Source organism: Micromys minutus, assembly GCF_963924665.1.
Source record: "Micromys minutus genome assembly, chromosome: 13".
Taxonomy (NCBI): domain Eukaryota; kingdom Metazoa; phylum Chordata; class Mammalia; order Rodentia; family Muridae; genus Micromys; species Micromys minutus.
Genome location: NC_137982.1, coordinates 7100017 through 7122017, shown reverse-complemented (window position 1 = coordinate 7122017; position 22001 = coordinate 7100017). Strand labels below are relative to the sequence as shown.

General features: G+C 46.9%; 1 protein-coding gene across 4 annotated transcripts in view; it reads left to right on the top strand.

Annotated features, from left to right (window-relative positions):
* Positions 1–22001, top strand: part of FNBP1 (formin binding protein 1) — a 107404-nt gene that overhangs the window by 15268 nt on the left and 70135 nt on the right. For all 4 annotated transcript variants that reach the window (XM_080928205.1, XM_080928207.1, XM_080928206.1 and 1 more), the window contains exon 2: positions 19827–19942. In XM_080928205.1, coding sequence (XP_080784331.1) covers positions 19827–19942 — 116 coding nt within the window. The remainder of the gene's footprint in view (positions 1–19826; positions 19943–22001) is intronic.

The window sequence follows — 22001 nt, the reverse complement described above, 5'->3', positions numbered from 1 at the left end:
TGAAGGGATGCTTTGTGGTAGAGCACGTCATCTTGCCAGCAAGAATGAGGGCAAGCCCTCACAAAGCACTTCCCCTCTTCTGCATCCTTTTATCTGGGCTGCCACCAGAAGGTGTCACCCATATTTAAAATGGGTATTTATGATTTCAAAAAAAAAAAAAATGTAATCAAAAAAAACCCTCCCAGGAGCTCATAGTTGCCTGGGTTTTAGTCGGTTGCAGACGTGTTTAAGTCGACCACATACGTTTGTCCATCCCCTTGTGTGTGGTGTTTGGCTTCTAGACTAGTCAACAAACTGACTGGATCCAGACTGTGTGGCTTCAGATCCCTCCATCCAAATGTTCACACGTTCCAGAGCCAGGGGTTGGAGAGACAGCCAGTGGTTAACTGCACCTACAGAAGACCCTTCGTTGCTAGCTACCCTCATGGTGGCTCACACCTGCCTGTAACCTTAGCTCTCTGGCATCCAACACCCCGTTCGGGCCTCCGGAGCCATTCACATGCACGTGGCACACACACACATACACACACACACACACACACACACACAAAGTTAATGAAATAAATATTTTATAGTTCCAGGCTCAGCTATCCAAAGCTCCTTGGAGTCCTGAGGAGTGTGGATAAACACTCACACGGCTTATGGCAGCTACAACAGCTTCTGAGGTTGGAAACTCTTTAGAACTTTTATGTTCAGTTCCCACACTCAAAGACACGCCAATAATGTTAATAGGGGGTTGCAGAGGTCGGCCCATTGCACAGTGGCACATAGAGTCATTAGACAAACAACGTAGGCTATTAGGCCTTCTCAAGGCGTTAATGTTCTGGGCATGACTCTCCAGGTAAAAATACCCAGTTCTGTTTTGCCAAGTCAAAACTTGTTGGTTGTGATTGAAAGATTGGCCAACCAGTTAAGTTCTTGCCTCCCAAGAGCTGCGGACCTGAGTTTGGATACCCAGCACCCACGTAGAAGCTGGCCATGGTGGTGGGTGCCTGTAAGCCATCACTGTGGAGACAGGAGGACCTTAGAGGTTTTCTAGCATGTCATCCAGGTCGAATAAGAGGCCTTGTCTCTTAAAAGAGGAGTTGTCAAGATGGCTGCCAGGCTTGATGGACTGAGTTCAGTTTCTGGAGCCCCCACTGTGGAAGGAATAAAGGACCCACACAGGTTTCTTCTGACCTTTATCTACACACAGAACTTTAGTATGCGAAAGTGTATTTGTATTCCTGTGTGTGTGTGTGTGTGTGTGTGTGTGTGTGTGTGTGAGTGCGTTTGCACAAGCCAGCCAAGGCAACATAGTGAGAGCCGGATTCCAAAATAAAAGTTACATTTAAGAATAAGATAGAGAAATAATTGTGGGAGCCACCTAACGTTTACCTTTGGACTTCATGTGTGCACACACTCACACATGCACATGCAACTTTTTGGCCAAGAGACCCAAAAGGTCGATACCTGTTTTGTTGCCTTCCTTGGGTGATAGGACGCCAGGAATTGTCTGAGAACGTGGACATGGAGACACTTATGTAGATGGGGAAGAAGGCCTGGAGCTGGAAAGGTTGAGGATGGTAGCCATTTCAGCATCCAGGAGTTGGAAGCAGGAACATCTGGAGTTCAAGGCTAGCCTGGGCTACAAGAAACTCTGTCTTGGAAGAGGAGGAGAAAGAAGAGGAAGAGGAGGTGGAAGACACCACTGAAAGTAGCTGGGCAGGGTGAAGGCCACTTTGGAAAACTTTCAGCAAGATTCATCAACTTGAAGGAGGGGGGTGGGGGGGGGAGCCGTTCTTAAAGGGCCCACTGCCTGTTTCTCAGGTCATTCTTCCTTCAAACAGTTAATTGCAGGAAAGCACAGACAATAGTGTCCTCTGCAGTACTCAGTGGGTCTCACCCGAGCATGCCAGTCTATAAAAAGGTTTGCTTATTTAAAAATAAACAATGTTTGTGGTATGGACCCAACCCCACTCTCATGCTTGGGGCTGCCTGGTAAGTGACTGCAGATGTGAGCCAGACTAATACTACCGATTTCAGGCCCCGGAAGTGAGGCACGCCTGCAGTCCCAGCTACTGGGGAGGCTGAGGCAGGCCTTTTACTGGAGCCCAGGGGTTCAGAGTCAGTCTGAACAACTTTGCAAGGCCTAGGGCAAGAGCTGTACATGTCTTGATTCTTTGGTGTGGCACCAACCAGGGTAGCCTAAGAGCAGAGGCTGCTGCTTAGCCCTCTGAATTTAGGTTTGTTCTAGGGTCTGGTATCATGTGAGGCAAAAGGAAGAAAGAGACTGAAGGGAATATAGAACATACTCAGAGCAGACAGGGGAAATGAATAAAATAGCAAATATTCAGATTTTTTTTAAATGACCCCATCTATGGTCTCTGCCCATCACCTAGTGGGTGGGGACTAGACCCAAGCAGACATTCAGCTGGCATCCTGAGAATGCCTGCAATTCCATCATTTAAGGCCAGCCTGGTCTACATGGCCAGCCACAGCCCAGGTAGGGATACACAGCAAGAATCTGTCACAAAAAGAAAATTTCTTTTAAAGCAATAGCGTATAACCAAGCACACATACATGTTTGTGGGGGCTGAGGGAGGGGAAAAATTGAGGCTGCGGGATTCAGGATGCGTGCAGTACATTCTTATATGGAAAACTTTAAAGCACTAGCAGAAGGCAAGGTAATTTTTACTGACTGTCGTGGACATGAAGACTATAGGCAGGTTACATCACCGAAGGTGATCCCCAGATACAAAGAGTGCAGAGGCTCAGTGCTGTGCCTGCATCCAGAGATGCAGACCAAAGCCACAGCGAGATACTGCGTTACACTCACCAGAGGGACGGTTATCAGAAAAGCATAGAAAACCGCAGACAGCAGGCGGACAGACCCTGGGATGTCTCTGTGCAGTGGGACATCCAGCGTAATGAAATGTTGGCCTGCGCTCCAACTTGAGGAACCCTGAGAGTGAGGGTAAGCGGGTGGGGCCGGGTGTGTTGTGTGGATCTGTTTAGATAAAACAGGAAAAGCAGGTAAATCCATGGAGAGCTAACTCAGACTGGTAGTTGCTAGGGCCTGAGGTTGAAGGCCTCATGGCTCCTGGTGTATGCCAAGGTGATGGGAAATGTCTGGGTACCAATGGAAGCAGGCAGTGGTTGCACAGGCTTTCGAACACAGTACACATCACATTTGCTTCGGAATGGTGAGTTCTCGCTGGGTGTGGTGGCACAGGCCCGTGATTCCAGCTGCAGGGGAATGACCACTTTACTGGGCCTGTGACACTTACCTTGACCAAAGCAACTGGGGGAAAGAAGAGATTGCGTTTGTTTTTGAGACAGGGTCTCACTGTGGACTGTGTAGACTGAGCTGTGTAGACTGAGTTTTGTAGACTGAGCTGGCCCTGAATTCGGAGATCTACCTACCTTTGCTCTTGAGTGCTGAGATCAATGGGATAAGAAGTGCACTACCCTAGCTGGGCAGTGGTGGCGCACCACTTTAATCCTAGTGCTCAGGATTTTGAGTTCGAGGCCAGCCTGGTCTACAGAGTTTCAGCACAGCCAGGGTTACACAGGCACAGAGAAACCCTGCTCTGAGAAATCCAACCAACCCAACAAAAGGTGTGTGACACTACAGTTTTGCATAGTGGGCCAGAAGAGTTTGCTTTGGCTTAAGGTTCCAAAGGGAGAAGCAATAATGGCCAGAAAGGCAAGGCTTACTGTCAGAAGCAGGAAGTTGGCTCGGCACGTCATCATACATGCACAGGAAGCAGAGAGGGGGACAGAAGATAAGGTGAGGCTAAAATCATCAAAGCCCACACCAATGATATACTTCATCTAGCAAAGCTGCAACCCCTAAAGGCTCCATAGCTTCCCCAAATAGTGCTACCATCTAGGGATCTATTGTTCTAACTCGTGACCTACCGGGGGACATGCCTCTTTCTAACCACAGCTGGGGCAAAGCCTATCTGGACCATCTCGAGAGTTGCAGGCAAGCTTGTGAAACTTAGTAAGACCTTATCTCAAAATACAAATTAAAAAACAAAAACAGGCCTGAGGCTGGGCAATGGTGACAGAGGCAAGAGGATCTCTGGGTTCCAGGACAGCCAGGGCTACTCAGAAAAACCCTGAGTCAGAAACAAACAGATCAAGTAGGCAGGCATAGTCTGAAATTCCAGCACTTGGGAGGTGGAGACTGCAGGATCTGGAGTTCAAGATTTTCTCTTCAGCTCCAAACCCAGTGTGAGGCCAACTTGAAATCTTGTCTCAAGGCACAAACAAACCGAAAGTCTGAAGATGAAAAGAAAACAGGGTTGGGATGCAGCCTAGGCACACTACATTTGCCTAGCATCTCTAGTACCACACAGGTAGATGGGTGGATGCTGGCTGCACGGCTTGTCAGGATAAGGATGCTTGCTGGCCAACCTGCTGAGTCCGAGCCCCTGGACCCACATGATGGAAGGAGGGAGCCCTAATCCCACACGTTACCCTCTGACCTTCACATAAGCACAGAGGTGTGTCCACAAACATACACAGTAAATAAATAAAAGGTAATATGAAACGGAGCAATAAGGTAGGTCATGGATGTTCACATTCCTGTAATTCTATCTTGGGAGGTAGAGACAGAATTCCCAGGGCAAGCTAGCTAACTGGAACAGCAAAATCAGTAAGCTTTGCGTTCAACAAAAGATCCTCCTTCGGTAAGAATAATGTCCCAAGTAGTAAGCGGTCAGGGGAGATGATGTTAACCTCTGACCTCTACTTGCACTTACACACACACAGACACACACACACACACACCAGACAGCTTGGCCTGGGTCATCTTGGTTATGGCTGTAATGTCAAAGGGCTAATCTAAAAAGCTCCTCTGTCTTCAGAAATTTAAGAGCCAAGGTAAATGCTGCAGGAGACAGCTGATCTTCAGCTGGAGGAGGAGTCTGGGGAACTCCTCCTCGGCACTGGAAGGACGATGGCCCTGTTTAGTCTCCTTAATGAACTGCGGAGGACTCTTGTTGCTAAACAGGTTGGAGGGGCTGAGCAGGTGCTATTTAAGAATGCACACGGATAGAGCTGGCCCAAGCGAAAGGAATTGCTCTCCGTGGAAATTAAGTTCAACCAAATCAGCAGCTAATTGACCTTTTACTTCTACTAAAACCAGCAGTCAGTGGCTTCTAGTCTCCTGGTCACACTCCGGGAGCTAAAGCACAGATAATGGCATCCACTGTACGGTGTACACGGCATATCTGGGATTGGCATTTGTATACATTGCTGTAATTACAGTGTGTGGCCAAGTAGAACTCTTTGGTTCTGTTTAAAAAACACTATAGTTAGATGGGCCAGGCACACCACACAGTTTGGCTGTGGTCCAGGTCAGTTCCGCAAACACATTGTGTGTGGGTGAGCTGGGTGCTGTGGGAATCCGCCATACACCTGTCTTCAGATTCTCCCGAATTTCTAGAAATGGCTATCTTGATTTTCACACTCTAAAACCTGTCTATTCTGAACGTCCAGTACTATATTATATCAGAAGTAGACTGGGGAAAATAGCCTGTAGTTTGATGTGATTTTGGAGGTCTTTTCTTTGGGTTTCTTGTCATTTTCATCTTTTTTTTTCCCTTGCTAGGGATCAAACCTGGGACTTCTCAGAGGCTGGGGGTATTCTCTATTCAACCTGCTTAATGCATTTCTTTCTTTCTTTCTTTCTTTTTTTTTTTAATTCTTATGATCTTATCTCATGTTTTTGAGGCAAGGGATCCTGTTGTCCAAGCTAGCCTTGAACTGTGAAGTAGCCAGAGACCGAGCTCCAGATCGTCCCTCCCCCCACCCCCCTCACACACACACACACACACACACACACACATACTGGGATCCGAGGCTGGCAGATCCTCTGCAAGAGCAGCCAGGACTCTGAGCTCTGAGCCATCTCCTGAGCCCGAGCCATCCTTTGACTGTTTGTGCATCGGGCTTTTCTGTTTTCCTCTCTGGTCCAGCAAACATTGCCGCCTGAACACAGCAACACGGTCGTTTTAAAATTTCTATTTCCAACACACTGACACTGGCCCACGCCGCTGTGAAACGGGAAGCATGGAGAACTGAACCTCGGGTCACCAGTGGGTGCAGAGACCAGGGTGCTCCGCCAGCTCAGCAGGGCTGGGTCCAGCTGGAGCAGCGGGTTCCCTGCACTCCCTCTGAATGCCTTTACCAGACTCACAGGAGATGAATGCTCAAGGACTTTGAAACGCTGCCATCTTTTCAAGTGGCAGGCCGCTTTTAGCCCTTCATCCCTGGGCTACAGGGACACCAAGAGAATGAAAACTAAGATGGGTGCTGGATGCTGGCGCTGCCAGACTCCTCCGTCAGGGAGTCTAATTCAGAGTCCTTCCAGAGACGATGGATTTCCACTTGTTTATAGGAATGCAATCAATCTGACTCTGCTCCCTTAGCAGGCACTACTCCCTGCCTTCTATCTCCAGCATCATGTAAAACGGACCTGGGGTTACAACAACAAAGACCCCACAGGTATCTATCACTTATGTGGCTGAGGGGGACCTTGAACTCATGGTTCTCCTGTGCCTCTCCAATGCTGGGACTGCAGGCATACTTCACCATGCCTGGCTTTATGGGGTGCTGAGGACTGAACTTAGGACTTCGACTGACAGCTGGACAAGCATTCCCCAGGCCACCAAGTGTCTGTCTTTTGTTTGTGTGTTTACATTTTATTTTTCGTATAGGATGTCCTTTGTGGGTGCGTGTTGGAGGTCAGAAGACAACCTGTGGGAATTGGTTCTCTCCTACTATGTGGGTCATTAGTCTTGGCAGCGAGTTCCTCTGCCTGCTGAGCCATCTCGCAGGTCCCCAAAGTACCCATTTGGATGTATTGTTGATGTATGGTTGGCATGGAAATGGACAAGTCACTCTGCCTTGGGGACAGAGTCACCCCATTGGTGTGGCTTGTATCTCACAGGCATGGATTCCCAGGGCTTCCCCTCTTAGTATTCAGATTGGGAACTTCAATGAAAACCACAGCCCAGCAGCCTCGCTCCCTGAATCTCGATAGCAGCGGGTTGTTTGGTTTTTTTGTTGTTTTTTGTTTTCTTAAATCTTTTGAGGTCTTGTGAAAACAGTTCCATGTTTGTATAGATAAAGTCGGGATTGTACCCATCTGACCACTTGAAAATCTTGAGGTTTCTTCTGTCAGGCCACCCCTTTCAAAGACCAAAATGAACAACAAAAATAAATCTGTGGGATAGCTCATTTCCTTGCAGTTAGCGCCAGCCAAGTCTGAATTTATAAGGCAGATTTGGGCTCCAGATGGAGCAGCCCTGGTGATCTGATTGGAAACCTTGCTCACTAACTTGTGCTAAATATCAGAGCTAGGTACAAAAACTGGTAAATGACTTATTGAGACAGGATCTCACTACGGAACCCTGACTGTTCTGGAACTTCCCTTTAATCCCAGGGCAGAGGCAGAGGCAGAGGCAGAGGCAGAGGCAGAGGCAGAGGCAGGTGGATCTCTGAGTTTGAAGCCAGCCTGGTCTATAGAGAGTGAGTTCCATCCAGCATAGCCAGAGCTACAGAAAATCTGTCTCGAAACAAAACAAAACAACAACAAAAAGGTGACTTAAAATGTTTTCTTAAACCATGCCACAGATGTGATCTACATTTGGAATCGCTGTCACTCTCAGGAAGACCATGAATGTAAACAACTCTGATTGTCACTTTCCTTCAAAAAGTCACCCTGGTTGCCAGCTCCCTTTGGCTGTTCTCTGGGGAAAAATAGAATGATTTGGCTCAGCCCTGCCCCCCAGGTGAGGAAGACTAGGAACCTTTGATTCTCCCAGCCCCATATCCCTGGTCCTAGAATTATAGGCTTTGCAGCCACATCAAGCTAATGAGACACAGGGATGGGGCCCAGGGCTCTTTGTATGCTAGGCAAGCACTCTAGAGCCTGAAGCACATCCTCAACCCTTGATTGGTATGTGTGTGTCTTAGTTAGGGTTTTATTGCTGTGAACAGACACCATGACCAAGGCAACTCTTAGAAGGACAACATTTAATTGGGGCTGGTTCTGAGGTTCAGTCCATTATCATCAAGGCGGGAACATGACAGTGTCCAGGCAGGCATGGTGCAGGAGGAGCTGAGACTTCTACATCTTCATCTGAAGGTCAATAGGAGAAGACTGGCTCCCACATGGTCAGGAGGAGGGGTCTCATTGCCCACTCCCACAGTGACACACTTCCTCCAACAAGGCCACACCCACTCCAGCAGGGCCACACCTCCAAATAGCGCCACTCCCTGGGCCAAACATATTCAAATCTCCAAGGTGGGGGGAGTAAGGGAGGGGGGAGAGGAGAGAGAGAGAGAGAGAGAGAGAGAGAGAGAGTGCGCGAGCGAATCTGCTATCTTGCTCTAAAACTCTTCTCATCACTTCAGGTCAGGGCCCACTTCAGGTCAGGGCCCAGTGAACTTGGAGCTTGCATTTCTTCAGCAAGTCTAGCAGCCAGCACAGAAACCCAGCAGCATTCCTAACCCACTACCCACTCACCTCAGGGTCTGGGTACCAGGGACACTTGCAGGCCCTGCCCCATGTTTCACTCAGTGATGGCCCTCCAAGCTCAGGTCCCACTGCTTGCTGTGCGAACACTCTGACCCACTGAGCCATCTCCCCAGCTCTGGTCAACTTTTAAACAAGATTTATTTGGTTTTGGAGACTGGGTCGCCCTGGCTGGCCTTGAACTCAGAGATCTGCCTGTCTCTGCCTTGAATGCTGGGACTAAAGGTGTGCGTTTAGGAATTTTCAGTATAGAAATAAATTCATGATGCCTTCCTTCAAAGAAAGCCTTATAGACATGAAATTTAAAAGGAGGCAGTGCTTCGGAGGATGGAGTGTTGCCAGGCAGCCAGGGTCTGTCGGACAGTGCCTTTCATCCTGTCTCCTCACTACAGTCAGGTCCAAGGGCCAGGAGATAGCTCAGTGGTTAACATCCTTCATAAGTTAGAAGCTTTGATTTCTAAGGACAGTCTCCTGTATCCCTGGCTGCCCTTGAACTGGCCGAGGAGGGCCTTGAAATTATTTATTTGTATGTGGGTGTTTTACCTACATGTATGTCTGTGCACATGTGCTTTCCTGGTACCTGTGGAGGCCAGAAAAGCACATCGAATTCCCTGAAACTGGAGTTACTGAGAGCTGCCCACTTGGGTGCTGGGAAGCAAACCTGGAGAGCATCAAGTGCTAATAACTGCTGAACCATGACTTTGAAATTCTGACCCTCCTACCTTCACCTCTCATGCTAGCAGTACCGCCATAGCTGGATTGTGCAGTGCAGGGGACGGAAGCCAGGGCTTTGTGCATGCTAGACAAGCTCTCTAAGGACTAAGCCATATCCCCAGCCCCATGGGTTAGACTTTTACTAGCTTCCCAAGAGCGGCAGGCTTTTGTTGTTGACAGTTACAGCCTTCTTGCAGAGCATCTGCCCCTCATTACTCTGCTATTCAGAGTAGTGAACCGTGCACGTGAGCAGCTCCTGACTGTGACCAGAGCAGTTCAGTAACAGGAGTTTTCCTGTTGCACTGGAGCATGTGTTCAGCAAATATTGATCGGGGGATACTCAGGCCTTGTGAATCTGGACCTGTGTCACTGGGTGTAGTGAATCCCACACAGTGAGGGGGAGCCCCATTTGGGACTGTACAAGCCATGCCAGAAGCACTTCGTGGGGGATGGCCCGATGGGAGGGGAGATGCTTTTGGCAGTGGGTCAGACATGTGAAAAGATGGTGAAATGGTAAAAAAAGAAATCCTGGGCTTTGGGTTTCTGTTTTTGTATTTGAAATTCATTACATTTGTGTGGTGTGGTGTGTATGTGTGTGTGTGTGTGTGTGTGTACACCACAGCACACATGTGGAGATCAGAGGACACTTGTGGGGATCAGTTGTCTTCTTAACACCATGTAGGTCCCAGAGATCAAACTCAGGTCTCCAGGCAACAAACATCTGGCCTCTCTATTTTATGTTAAGTGGCTTGTTTATTTAAAAAAAAAAAAAAAAACCTTTTCCTTTTAGTAAAAAATATTAAATGGAAACAAAATATCACAGTTTTAGCATGCATTACTGTCTAAGAGGAAATGGAGGAAATGAGACTATAGCAAGTCAAGGGTAGATAATTTTCGTGTGTTATGTGCGCCAGTGCTCTCTTGTGTGGGGAAAGCACATGTGTGCGTGTGTGCGCTTGTGGAATCCAGAGGTTGACATCTGGTGTCTTTCTGAGTCACTACTTTATTTACTGAGATGAAGGCTCTCACTGAACCCAAAGCTTGCTCATTAGGTTATTCTGGCTAGCCAACTTGGCCCCGGGATCTACAGTCCCCATCTCCCCAGAGTTAGAGTTATCTGCTGGGCTTGTATGTGGGTGCCAGAGGTCCAGACACCAGTCTTCACAGGAGCACAGGAAGCCTTATTCATGGGGCTGTCTCCCCAGTCTCTGGATGCTATTTTCTTAATAGATCTTGTTTCGTGCCTTTAAAATAATAAGCCATGAATCAAGTCCATATGGTACTACATAGGAAACCACAAAGAGATGTTTACTGAAGAAGCTTTGGCTCTTAATCAGAAGTGTAAAACAGCATGGGGACCTTCCAGAGCCTGCCCCAAAGGTCACTAGATATTTAGTCTATGTGTCAAAAATGTTCTTGTCTTAGCCTGTTGGTCTGCTGTTGTAAAATGCCAGAAACTCGGTGGCTCATGAGAACCATTTATCCCTCCTTCTTCTTTATACTGCAGGTCCAAGGTCAGATGCTCGCAGACACAGGGTGTCTGGTGAGAGACCACTTCCTGGCAGACAGACACTTGACACCACCTTATCATTTAAGCTGTTCTTATCGGGAGTTAGAAGGGAGCTGTCGGGGTCTGCGGGTACTGGGTCAGTAATCAGTCCATTCATGTCGTGAAGGCCCCTCATAGGTTGGATTGGATCTAGGTTACACATAACATTCAGTCTATAGCAATTGTATATAAAATTTGGAATCAGACAATTTAAGAAAAAAAAATGTGAGTTCAAAGGACAGTTTTCTAGATCAGTTCTTTCTTACCTTAAAGCCAGGACTCATTTAAACTCGGGTTGTCAGACTCCGGCAACAAGAGGAACAAGAGGAAACGCCAAAGGCTGGGAGGCTCAGCGGATAGATAGGTCAGGAGTGGTGACTCATGCCCTTAATCCCAGCACTCCAGAGGCAGGGGGGCTGGGTCTCTGGGAGCCTGAGGCTAACCTAGTTCCAGGCCAGCCAGGACTATGTAATGAGACTCTGCAGCGGTTCCTGCCTCCAGGTTCCTGCCCTGCGTGAGTTCCTGTCCTGACTTCCTTCAGTGATGAAGTGGAAACTACACCAGACAAACCCTTTTCTCCCCACCTTGCTCTGGTCATGGTGCTTCATCACAGCAATAGTGGCCATGACTGAGACACACACAGCCTATGCTGCTCATTGCAAATTTTGTTTGTGCTTCCAATTTTTCTATGAATCAAAATTACCTCCATTCTTGGCTTTTATAGACAATATTAATCCTGAACTTTATTTTCTCTCCTTTCTTCCTCTCTTTTTTTAAAAGATGTGTGTGTGTGTGTGTGTGTGTGTGTGTGTGTGTGTGTGTGTGTGTGTGACTATGTGCCAGTGCACAGAGAAGTCAGAAGAGGACATGGATTCCCCTGGAGCTGTCCGATGTGGGTGCTGGAAACTGAACTTAGGTCATTTGGAAGGGCTGCAATCACTTTTAACCTCTAAGCTATCTCTTTCTTTTCTTCCTCTCCCCTTTCTCTCTCTCTCTCTGTCTGTCTCCCCCTCTCCCTATCCTCTCCCCCTCCCTCTCCCACTGACCGCCCACCCACCCTACCCCCAGGTCTCTCTATCTCTCTGTCCCTTTCTTTCCCTTGACAGTGACTCACCACAGCCCAGGCTCAATTCAAACTTATGGTGAGCCAATTTGCCCCACTAACCTTGGACTGATTGTTTTAAATTTTTCCCCCCTTTTTCTAAGTGTGAAAGCTTGCATGCAATTGATAAACAATCCATACTTGGATGTTTCTTGGTGCCATTTTCTGAAGGTTGATTTCTATTTTTTATGGGGACAAAATAGGAAATGTATCAATCAAAGAAAAAGTCACAGTTCAATACTTTTGAAATTGATGTCCGTATTTCTTTCCCAAATGATTTGTCTTCATTTTTTGCTACTAGTTGGCAGAGTCTCCAGCCTTATGTTTCTGTTATCTTGAAAAGTTTCGAGTCAACCCAATTGCAGATAAGCTCACAGATGTTACTAAATATTTATGACATATTACAAAGGAATCTATGAAAACACATCTGTGTAGAGAATACTTTTTCACAAATAGGCATAATGCCACATCCCTGTGATTCCCAGCACTTGTAAGATAGGAGCAGGTGGTGGGTTTCTGTGAGCTCAAGGCCAGCCTAGTCTATAGAGAGTGACTTTTTTCTCAAAATAAATAAGTCCATAAACCTTTTAAAATTATGCTTTTCTATTGTGTGTCTGTCTGTACATATATCATGTATTGGGTGTAGGTGTGTTGGCATGGCCCCACAATTAGTTTCTTTGAAGTTTGTGATTCTGTGAGCACACTGATGCAGTTTATTGTTTGAGATGGTGTAGAGGGTGGGGAGAGGGTATATCCTTAAAAGATTTATTTACTTATATATGAGTACACTGTAGCTGTCTTCAGACACACCAGAAGAGGGCATCGGATTCCATTACAGATGGTTGTGAGTCACCATATGGTTGCTGGGATTTGAACTCAGGACCTCTGGAAGAGCAGTCAGTGCTTTTAACCACTGAGTCATCTCTCCAGCCCTCAAACATATTTTTTTGAGACAGACTTTCTTAGCTAGTTTATCAGCTAGTTTAGCATCACTGGCTGGCCAGAAGACCCTCCTGTCTCTTCCTCTCAGGGGCTAGGATCCTAAACGAGGCCTCTGACATGGACGATCCTAACTGGGGTCCTCATATTGGAACAGCAAGCACTTTGCCCACTGAGCCTTCTCTGTACCCCCTTGTTTACTTTTATGTATATGGAAGTACGTGCACCACATGCCTGTGGGAACCCTCAGAGGTCAAAAGAGGGTGTTGGACCCCCGGAAGTACAGTTATAGGCTGTTGTGAGCTGCCATGTGGGTGCTGGAAACTGAACTCAGGGCCTCTGCAAGAGAAAAAGATATACATTCTTAACAACTGAGCCATCTCTTCAGCCCTGCCTATGGTGGATTTTCTGTTTGGTTTGTTCTGAGACAGCGTCTCACATATCCCAGGTTGCTCTCAGAGTTGCCGTGGAATCAAGAATGACCTTGAACTCCTGATCTTGCAGCCTCCACCTCCCTAGTGCTGGGCTCACAGGTGTGCACTGCCATTCTTGGCTCAAATTCTTAGTTTTATGAAGTCTTGGTTGTCTCCTGAGCCTCCTTACTTAGTGTCCGTGTACAGACAGAACGTTCAGCATGGCTGTGGAGAGCAAAACATTTGCATATCTGCCTCAGAAGGCGGACTGGTGGCTTTTCTTTCTTGGGACAGTGCTCTAGCCTCTAAGACAAGCTCTTGCATATGTGGCAGCCCATTCGTCACCGAACGTAGAGCAACTGGCAGTATGTGTTGCTAATTATAACAATCTGGCTTCTGTGTAACAAATTAGAATACCCAGGAAAGAGGAGATGGTCAATGATAACACAAACGCAAATCATTTTTCCCCTTAGGGTAGAGTAACTTCAATGTCAATACTTAAAATCTCTACATAGATCAAGGAAAATATTTTCTGAATGAGAATCTTGTGCACTTGCCGTCATAAGGCATAATGAAAAGCAGTTTGGGGAGGAATGGGTTTATTTGGCTTATAAATTATATATAGTCAGACATTGAGGGAAGCCAGGGCAGGAACCAGGAGGCCGGAACTGTAGCAGAGACTTTAGGAGAATACCACTTGCTGACTCCTCCCCTGGCTTGCTCAGCTGCCTTTCTTAATGCAGCCCAAGCCTACTTGCGTAGGGATAGTACTGCCCATGGTGGGCTAGGCCCTCTTCAATTAGTAATTAAGTTAAAAGCCCCACAAACATGTTCATAGGCCAATATAATGGAGAGAATTCCTCAATTGAGGCTCCCTCTTCCCTGGTATGTCATGTTGGTAGCAAGGCTAACTATACCACCAGTGAATAATAGGTAATCATGCCCAGGTGAAAGTGTCATTTGCAGTGTAAGGTGGGTTTTGTTGTAACTGTCGAGGATGGTTTGTTGCCATGGTTTGTTGCTATGGCAGCATATATCATATGCTGCCTACTCTTTGAGAAACTATTGGTGCGGTACCCAAGGAAGAGATCCAGTTATTTGCAAAGGCCATTGAACTACTCTTCTTAGGGCTGAGGATATGAATCAATGTATAGCCAGTGCTTAGAATGCCAAGGCCATTGAGTATATCCACAGCATATCTTCCACCCCCACCAAGCACCTACTTTAAAAAGGTAAGGACTTGGCCAGGTGCACACCTGTTATACCGGGACTTGAGAGGTTTGGAGGCTGAACTCAGGAGTTCAGCATCATTTGTGGCTAGGCCAGCTAGACAGGTCAGCTTCCCCCACTCCCCTCCGCCTGTCTGAGTGCAGGTAGTTGTCTTTCTTTCCAGATTGACCTAGTCAAGAATGGCCGAAGAAACAGAAGCAGCCTGTCTTCTGTGATGCCACCCTTCCCACTAGGGAGTTTTGTTTAGTAAACTGCAGTTTTGCAGGAAAATGGTTGTCCTCAGATTCATGGCAGTCCTTCTATTGAAGCCTCCCTGGTTCTAGGTAATGGGCTGCATCACCTGGCTACAATAGGAAGGAATACATTCTACCTAACACCACCATCCTCGCTGGAGCCTGCGATGTTTTTCTAAGGACCATTTAGGTGTTTGCTCACAAAGGAGTCTTTTTTGAGATTTGGAATTTCTTCCCATTAAATTTTCCACATTTTAGTCAAGAATGTAAGTGGGCTGATTGGTTTTTCATCTGTTTTGAATTTTCTCCTCTGGCTGCCTTGTCTGTGATAGTAGTGGTGGGTGTGGTCACTTCAGGGATGCCTTAACATCGCCTACGGAGGATGCTGCTTGGAGGCAGCAGACATTCGAGTACTTGTTACTGCTTAAGGCTTTGCTGTGAGGATCTTCTGTCCTGTTTGGATCCCATGCTTTGAGAGATAGCTTTACTACAGTTTGCAAAATGGTCTTGGTAACGGATAACTATTGAAAACACAATGTTGAGGTCTGGGGTGTAGCTCAGCTAATGGAGTGCTTGCCCAGTATTCACAAAGCCCTTGGTTTGATCACTGGTATCAGTTTGGTGCTGCGTGCCTGTAATTCCATTGTGTGGGAGGTAGAGGCAAGAAGATCAGGAGTTCGAAGGTCATTTTGGCTACATAGGGAGTTTGAGGCCAGCTATGTACCACCCTGGCTCAAAACTAAAGCCAATGAAAACATTACTGGTCAGTGACCTTTTAAAGGGGAATGAGTTCCTGTGAACAGGTTTCTTGTCTGTTTGCAAGAACTGAAGGCTATCCACATATCCACAAGAATGTCAGGCAGGTCTGTCGGGGAGATTGTCAACAAGACAGTGAAGCCCAAGAGCAGAAGCTGTCGAGAGCTTTCAGAGGTAATGGCACTGTGGAGAAAACTCAAGGGGAAGAGGGAAGGGGAGAGATGTCTGTTTTCACTGCTAAGGCTACAACCTTGAACTTCACCTTTTCTACTACTGAGCTTCAGTCCCAGCTCTTGATATATATCAATATATAGATATAGATAAAGATAGATATGTAGGTAGACTGGCAGACAGGATAGAATATATTGGTGTATATATACGTGTGTGTATATGCATGGGGGGGCGTGTGTGTGTGTGTGTGTGTGTGTGTGTGTGTGTGATTGTGAAGGCCAGAGGTCAACCTCAGCTGTTATCTTCAGAAACACCATCTGAGCATCTCTTTAGATACAGGGTGACTAGGCTGGCTGGAGAGCCCCAGGGGACCCTTGTCTCCACCTACCCAGCATTGGGCACTTGGACGTGGGCGTTGTGGATCAGACGTGGGTGTTCATACTTTTAAGGCAGACGTGTTAACCACAGAGCCATCACCCCAGCTATTATTTTTCCATAAATCTGGTCGGTGTGAAATGGAACTAGACCAAGACAGGGTCACTGACCAACAGAGAGCACTTGTGAGACGTTGTAGCCTGAGTGCTGTTCATTCACAACCGTCACTTGAGTTTCTTGTGCCTTTTCAGGTTGTTTATAGAAACCTGCCGTCACGTTCACCCGACTCATTTGCTCAGCAAGCCTCCTCTGTAGAGATAACATAAGTAAATAATCTTCTGAGCAGAGTTTTTTACAATGGGATCTCAGACGTGGGGGTGGATCGAGGACTAAAAAAAGTGATGAAAATTTTAAATCTTCGTCCCTTGTTGTTTAGTGACAATGTTTTAAAAGATTGATTGTAAGGGTAAACATTTTTCATGGGGGTTATCCTCAGGTCATTTTAGTGACATAAAATCCATGTGTCCTAAATTGACACTTCTTTGTTCTCTGTTCCTGGCTGGAAGCAAGACTAAGGCAGTTAAACTAGACGTGGTGACCGTAAGCCAGTAATCTCAGCATTAGCTGTCAACTTGACAGTGTCACCTGAGAAAAGAGTCTCAATTGAGGGAATGCTCACATCAGATTGGCTTGTGGGCATGTCTGTGGGGTGTTCGCTTTGATTGTTAATTGATTTGGGAGGGTCCAGCCCACTGCGGGTAGCACCATTCCCTAGGCAGGTGGTCCTGGGCCACATAAGAAAGCTAGCTAAATATGAGTCTGAACAAGCTGGCAAGCAGTTTTCCTCCATGGTTTCTGCTTGAGTTCCTCCTTGATTTCCTTCAATGATGGGTTATGAGCTGGAGTGTAAGCTGACTTCTACACTTTCTCCTCTCTGTCTCTCTAGACAGGGTGTTTTATCACTGCAACAGGAAGGAAATTAGGACACATGACTCTAACTGACTCAAGGTCGATGCACCAGAGAGCTCAGCTCCGTCATTCAACAATGCTGTGTTGTGTTTGAAAGAGGTTGAAACACACACTAGGAATCAAAAGACAAGAGGAAGCTTTTAGAAGGGGTGGGTATGTATGTGGGGTAGACTGTGGCGATGATTGGTCTCATGGGTACACGCTCATCTTCAGACACTTTAGGCTGTGTGTGTGTGTGTGTGTGTTGTTGTTGTTGTTGTTGTTAAGTGTGTATAGCTTTTGTTGTTGTTGGCAGAGTCTCACTATATTGCTCAGGTTGGCCTTGAAATCCCAGGTTCATGTGATCTTCTGGTCTCAGCTTTCCGAGAGATGGGATTATAAATGTATACATCACTGTGGGCAGACTCTTTAAAAACATTTTATTTTATTTAGGGGTGATGGCTTGAGACAGTGTAGTTTCTCTGTGTAGCCCTGCCTGTTCTGGAACCCCCTCAGAAGACCAGGCTGACCTCAAACTCAGAGATCTGCCTGCCTCTGCCAAGCACTGAGATTACAGGTGTGCACTACTATACCCCTGGTAGGCGATTTTATTTTTACTTATTACTTTTATGTATATGTTCATGAGTGTAGGTTTGACCACATAAATCAGTGCTTGTGGAGGTCAGAAGCCTAAAATCCCCTGGAGCTGGAGTTACACGGGACAAAGTGGTTGCTGAGAACAGACCTCGTGTTCTGCAAGAGCCATATGCGACCTTAACCACTGAGCCGTCTCAGCCCACCCTCCCCCTTTTTTGAGACGGCGTCTGATGTAGACCAGGCTGTTTTCAATTTTGCTATGTAGCTGAGGGTGACCTTAACCTTCTGATCCTACTTCCTCTGCTTTCTGAGTGCTGAATTTACAGGGGTGTGAGCCACACACAGTTCACGAGGAGTTAGAGGTGGAGCCCAGGGCCAGCTCTGTGCCGGTGACAGTTATGCCTCAGATGGGACTGGAATGAACGCCTGAAGTGTGCCAGTTATATGTTGCACGGCTTAAGACCTTGCATGTTTTAGAGAAATGAGGAGGGGTTCCTGGGCACACTAAGGATGCCTAGCAGAGCAGTTGAGATTGTTGGTGGCCTGTGTCAGTGAAGTCCTGGAGCTGGCCAAACCCTCATTCTCTCCTGAGGTTCCCTCTGAGGCAGCGGCACGCCTCTCCCATCTGACCTGGCTCGAGACTCTTCCTGGGATGCTCTAATGCATTCTCTGGCTCTGTTCCACCGCTCTCCGGCTCCACTTCCTGGGCCAGTCCTCCCTGCTGCTCCTGTGTGGGGCTGCCCACCCCCTGGCACTCTGATCTGTGACTGTAGCTTCAGACCCGTCCACTTCCCGACACCCTCCTGTGAGCTCAGTCCATCTGTGTTTGCAGGCTCTGCTATGCATTCCAAACCCTTTATTCACATGGTCAAACTTCCCTGAATTTTTCTCCCTGTGTGGACTTTCTTTACTCGCAGGGAGCAGACCCAGACTCACCCTGGATCCCTTCCCCCTTGCTCACATCTCCCTCTGAGCCTGCAGCCAATCTGTCACTTACAGTAGCGTGTTCCAAGTGTCAGAATGGCCCCCTCCTCTTCTCATTCTCAGACTGTTAGGACAGTCTGCCAGCCTCGGTCTCCCGTGATTGCAAGCATATCCTTGCTATGATCTTGCAAGAGCAGTTTGTGCTTTCTAGAGGATCCAAACTCCTCCTCTGTGTATTGAAGGCCTTGGACAATCTGACCCTACACTCTCTCCAATTTCATCACTTCTGCCCATTACCTGATGTCCTCCCAGACCCACCTGCACTCAAGGGGACAAACCCATGTGAGGCCGCTGTCCCAAAATTAGACATCAGCGGTGGCTGGCACACGCACCTGTCCCCTCTTCAAAGCAGAAGCACCCAGCCTCTGCACTAGGTGTCATCTAACTGCTCAGCTTTGGCTCATGGGTCCAAATACTTTTTTGTTTGTGATACATAGTGTAGCAAAGTCCACACTGAGGTATATTGCTCACTTGAAAAAAAAGCAAAATTTGATTACTGTTCTCCTACCCTTTCTGCTCTCTAAACTCAGGTGGCTGGTTCTTTCTTAATTAAAAAAAAATATGTATATATATATATACCCCATATAACAGTTTATTCCTGCCTATAACTCTGGATCCAGAGATCTGAGACCTTCTTCTGGTTTGCACAGGTCCCAGACACACACTCAGTGCACTTACATCTACACAGGCTAAGCACCCATGAACATAAGATAAATATAAGAAATTATTTTTTATTTTCTTGGGTATGTGTGCGCACATGTGCATGAAGGTGCTTAGAAGTCTTGCAAGGGTTTCTGATATCCAGGAGCTAGAGTTATTCCTATGGTGTGCCTGACGGGGCTACTGGGAGGTGAACTCTGGTTCTCTGCAAAAGCAGCAAGTGCTCTTAACTACTGAGCCATCTCTTCTGCCCTAGTGTGCTTGTGTGTGTGTGTGTGTGAGAGAGAGAGAGAGAGAGAGAGAGAGAGAGAGAGAGAGAGAGAGAGAGAGCTCACCTGTCAGCTTTTGGCATCTGAGACATTTTCCTTTGTAATGGAACATTAATTATATATAGAAGCAATGTGTCTAAAAGGAAGAGAGAGCAGGGATGCTAACTCTGGACCATGCTCAAACCAAATTTGGTAATGTTGATGTAAAGTTCTCAGCAGACACCCCCCATCCTCAGTGTCATGGAAAATGCTAGAGGTGCTGTCCTGGACCGGGGACTACAGAGAGGGTAGCTCTCTGGAACTGGAAGCCATAGAAAGAGGCAATAAACTTCCCTCTCTCTCTTTTTAAACAGGATCAGTTTGACAACTTGGAAAAGCACACGCAGTGGGGGATTGATATTCTCGAGAAATACATCAAGTTTGTCAAGGAGAGGACGGAGATTGAGCTCAGCTATGCCAAGCAACTCAGGTAAGGCAGCCCGGGAGAGATGACTTAAGAGGCTCATTTCTCTTTTTACTCAAATTTTTATTACATTTATTTATTTATAGGGCAGGGGAGTGTATGCCAGGGTACTTGTGTAGAGTTGGAACACAACCCAAGGAGTTGGTTTTCTCTCCTTCTATGGTGTGGGTCTTGGGGATTGAACTCAGATCATCAAGGTTGGCATCTTGCCTGCCAGAAGCAATTACTATTCTCATTTCACTCTGTGTGTGTCTGTGTGTGTGTGTGTGTGTGTGTGTGAGAGAGAGAGAGAGAGAGAGAGAGAGAAAGAGAGAGAGAGAGAGAGAGAAAGAGAGAGAGAGAGATCTTGTAAAGTAATATCACTGGAAATAGCTGTTTTAATATAGAAAGTTAATATAGAAAATTAATTTTTATGAGAGCAAAAAATGTTTTTAAGCTATTAACTTAGGTTTGTTCATTTTTTATGTGCGACACAAGGTATCATGGAGCCCAGGCTAGCCTTGAACTCTGTATATAGTGGAGACTGGCCTTGAGCTGCTGGTTCTCCTGTGTCCACCTGAGAGCTGGGATTACAGGTGTGTACCATCTCTCTGGACTCAAGTCCTCTTTTATTTGTGTTTATTTATTTAATAGTACACTGTTGCTCTCTTCAGACACACCAGAAGAGGGCATTTGATCCCATTACAGATGTTGTGAGCCACCATGTGGTTGCTGGGAATTGAACTCAGGACCTCTGGAAGAGGAGTTAGTGCTCTTAACTGCTGAGCCAATTCTCCACCCCTGCTTTTGTTTTCTTTTAATGATTTTTTTTTTTAATTTTGGAGAAGCTTGGCTACCAGCAAATTTCATGTTGAAATACACATTTGTAGGGGCTCCTCACCTTCACATGTAGGGCTCTCTATTAGCCCAGCCTCCTCAGGAGCCTTCATGGCTCCACAGAGCCCGCTGTGAGCACCGTCGGATGTGAGCCCTGGCTGCTCTGCGTTGGATGTGAGCTTCACCTGCTCTGTGCTCTTTATTCCCGGTTAGCGTTTGTTTTTATTGTGTGGATCTCTAAGGCTTCTCTGGTCTGCCATCACTCAGAAGCTGGCTGTTCCCATTCCTGCTCGTCCCTTTCTTTCTCTTTTAAATTTTAATTACATTATTCATGTATCTTGTGTGTGGAGGGGGTGGCTGTGCCATTGCTACATCACATAAGGTCAGAGGACAACTCCAGGGAGTTGGTTCCCTCCACCAGGATTGAACTCAGGTCGTCAGACTTGGTGCCAAATGCCTTTACCTACTGAGCCACCTCGCCGCAGCACACTCCTGCTGGTGCATGTCCGAGCCTTTTCTTCCTTTTCTGTAGGCTCAGGACTGTGACCACAGAGAAAAACTCTGCCTGGCTTTAGTAAGACTTGAACTAGTTAGCGTTTGCAGCATGAGTGGTCCCAGGGAACAGAATTTGAAAAGAACTGTTCTAAAGGAGATTTTAGCTAATTCCAGGCACTCGTCCCCAACACACCAACTAAAGAGTCATGTTGAAGTAAAAAGCAGAGAAAGGAGATTCACTCAGTGTGGCCACATTGGGAAGAGAAATAAAGAAGTCCAGAGGCCTCTAAGTCAGTCCTTGGGTCCTGACAGGTCATTTAAATATAAAGGAAGAGTGTACATGGCTAAGCAGTCTTGGCCAACCACTGGTCTGTTGATGTCTTGGCTCTAGTGTGTCCTGCATGGTGATGATAAGTTGTCAGAACTTTGCATCAGCACCCATGTGCGCATGCGTGTGTGTGTGTGTGTGTGTGTGTGTGTGTGTGTGTGTGTAGAATGGCAGGGTTGGAATGTGTGTGTGGTGTGTGTATAATGTGTATGGTCTGTGTGCATGAATGCATGTGTGTGTGGGAAGTGTGTGTATAGAGTGGGAAGTTGGGATGTGGGGGGGGGCACGTGCGTGAGTGTGCGCACGAGCCACAGCACAAGCGCAAAGGTCAAAGACAACTCAGTGGAGTTGGTTTTCTCCTATCACCTTTATGCATGTTTTGGGGTTCAAACTTGGGTCACCAGACTTATGCAGCAAGTGTCATCA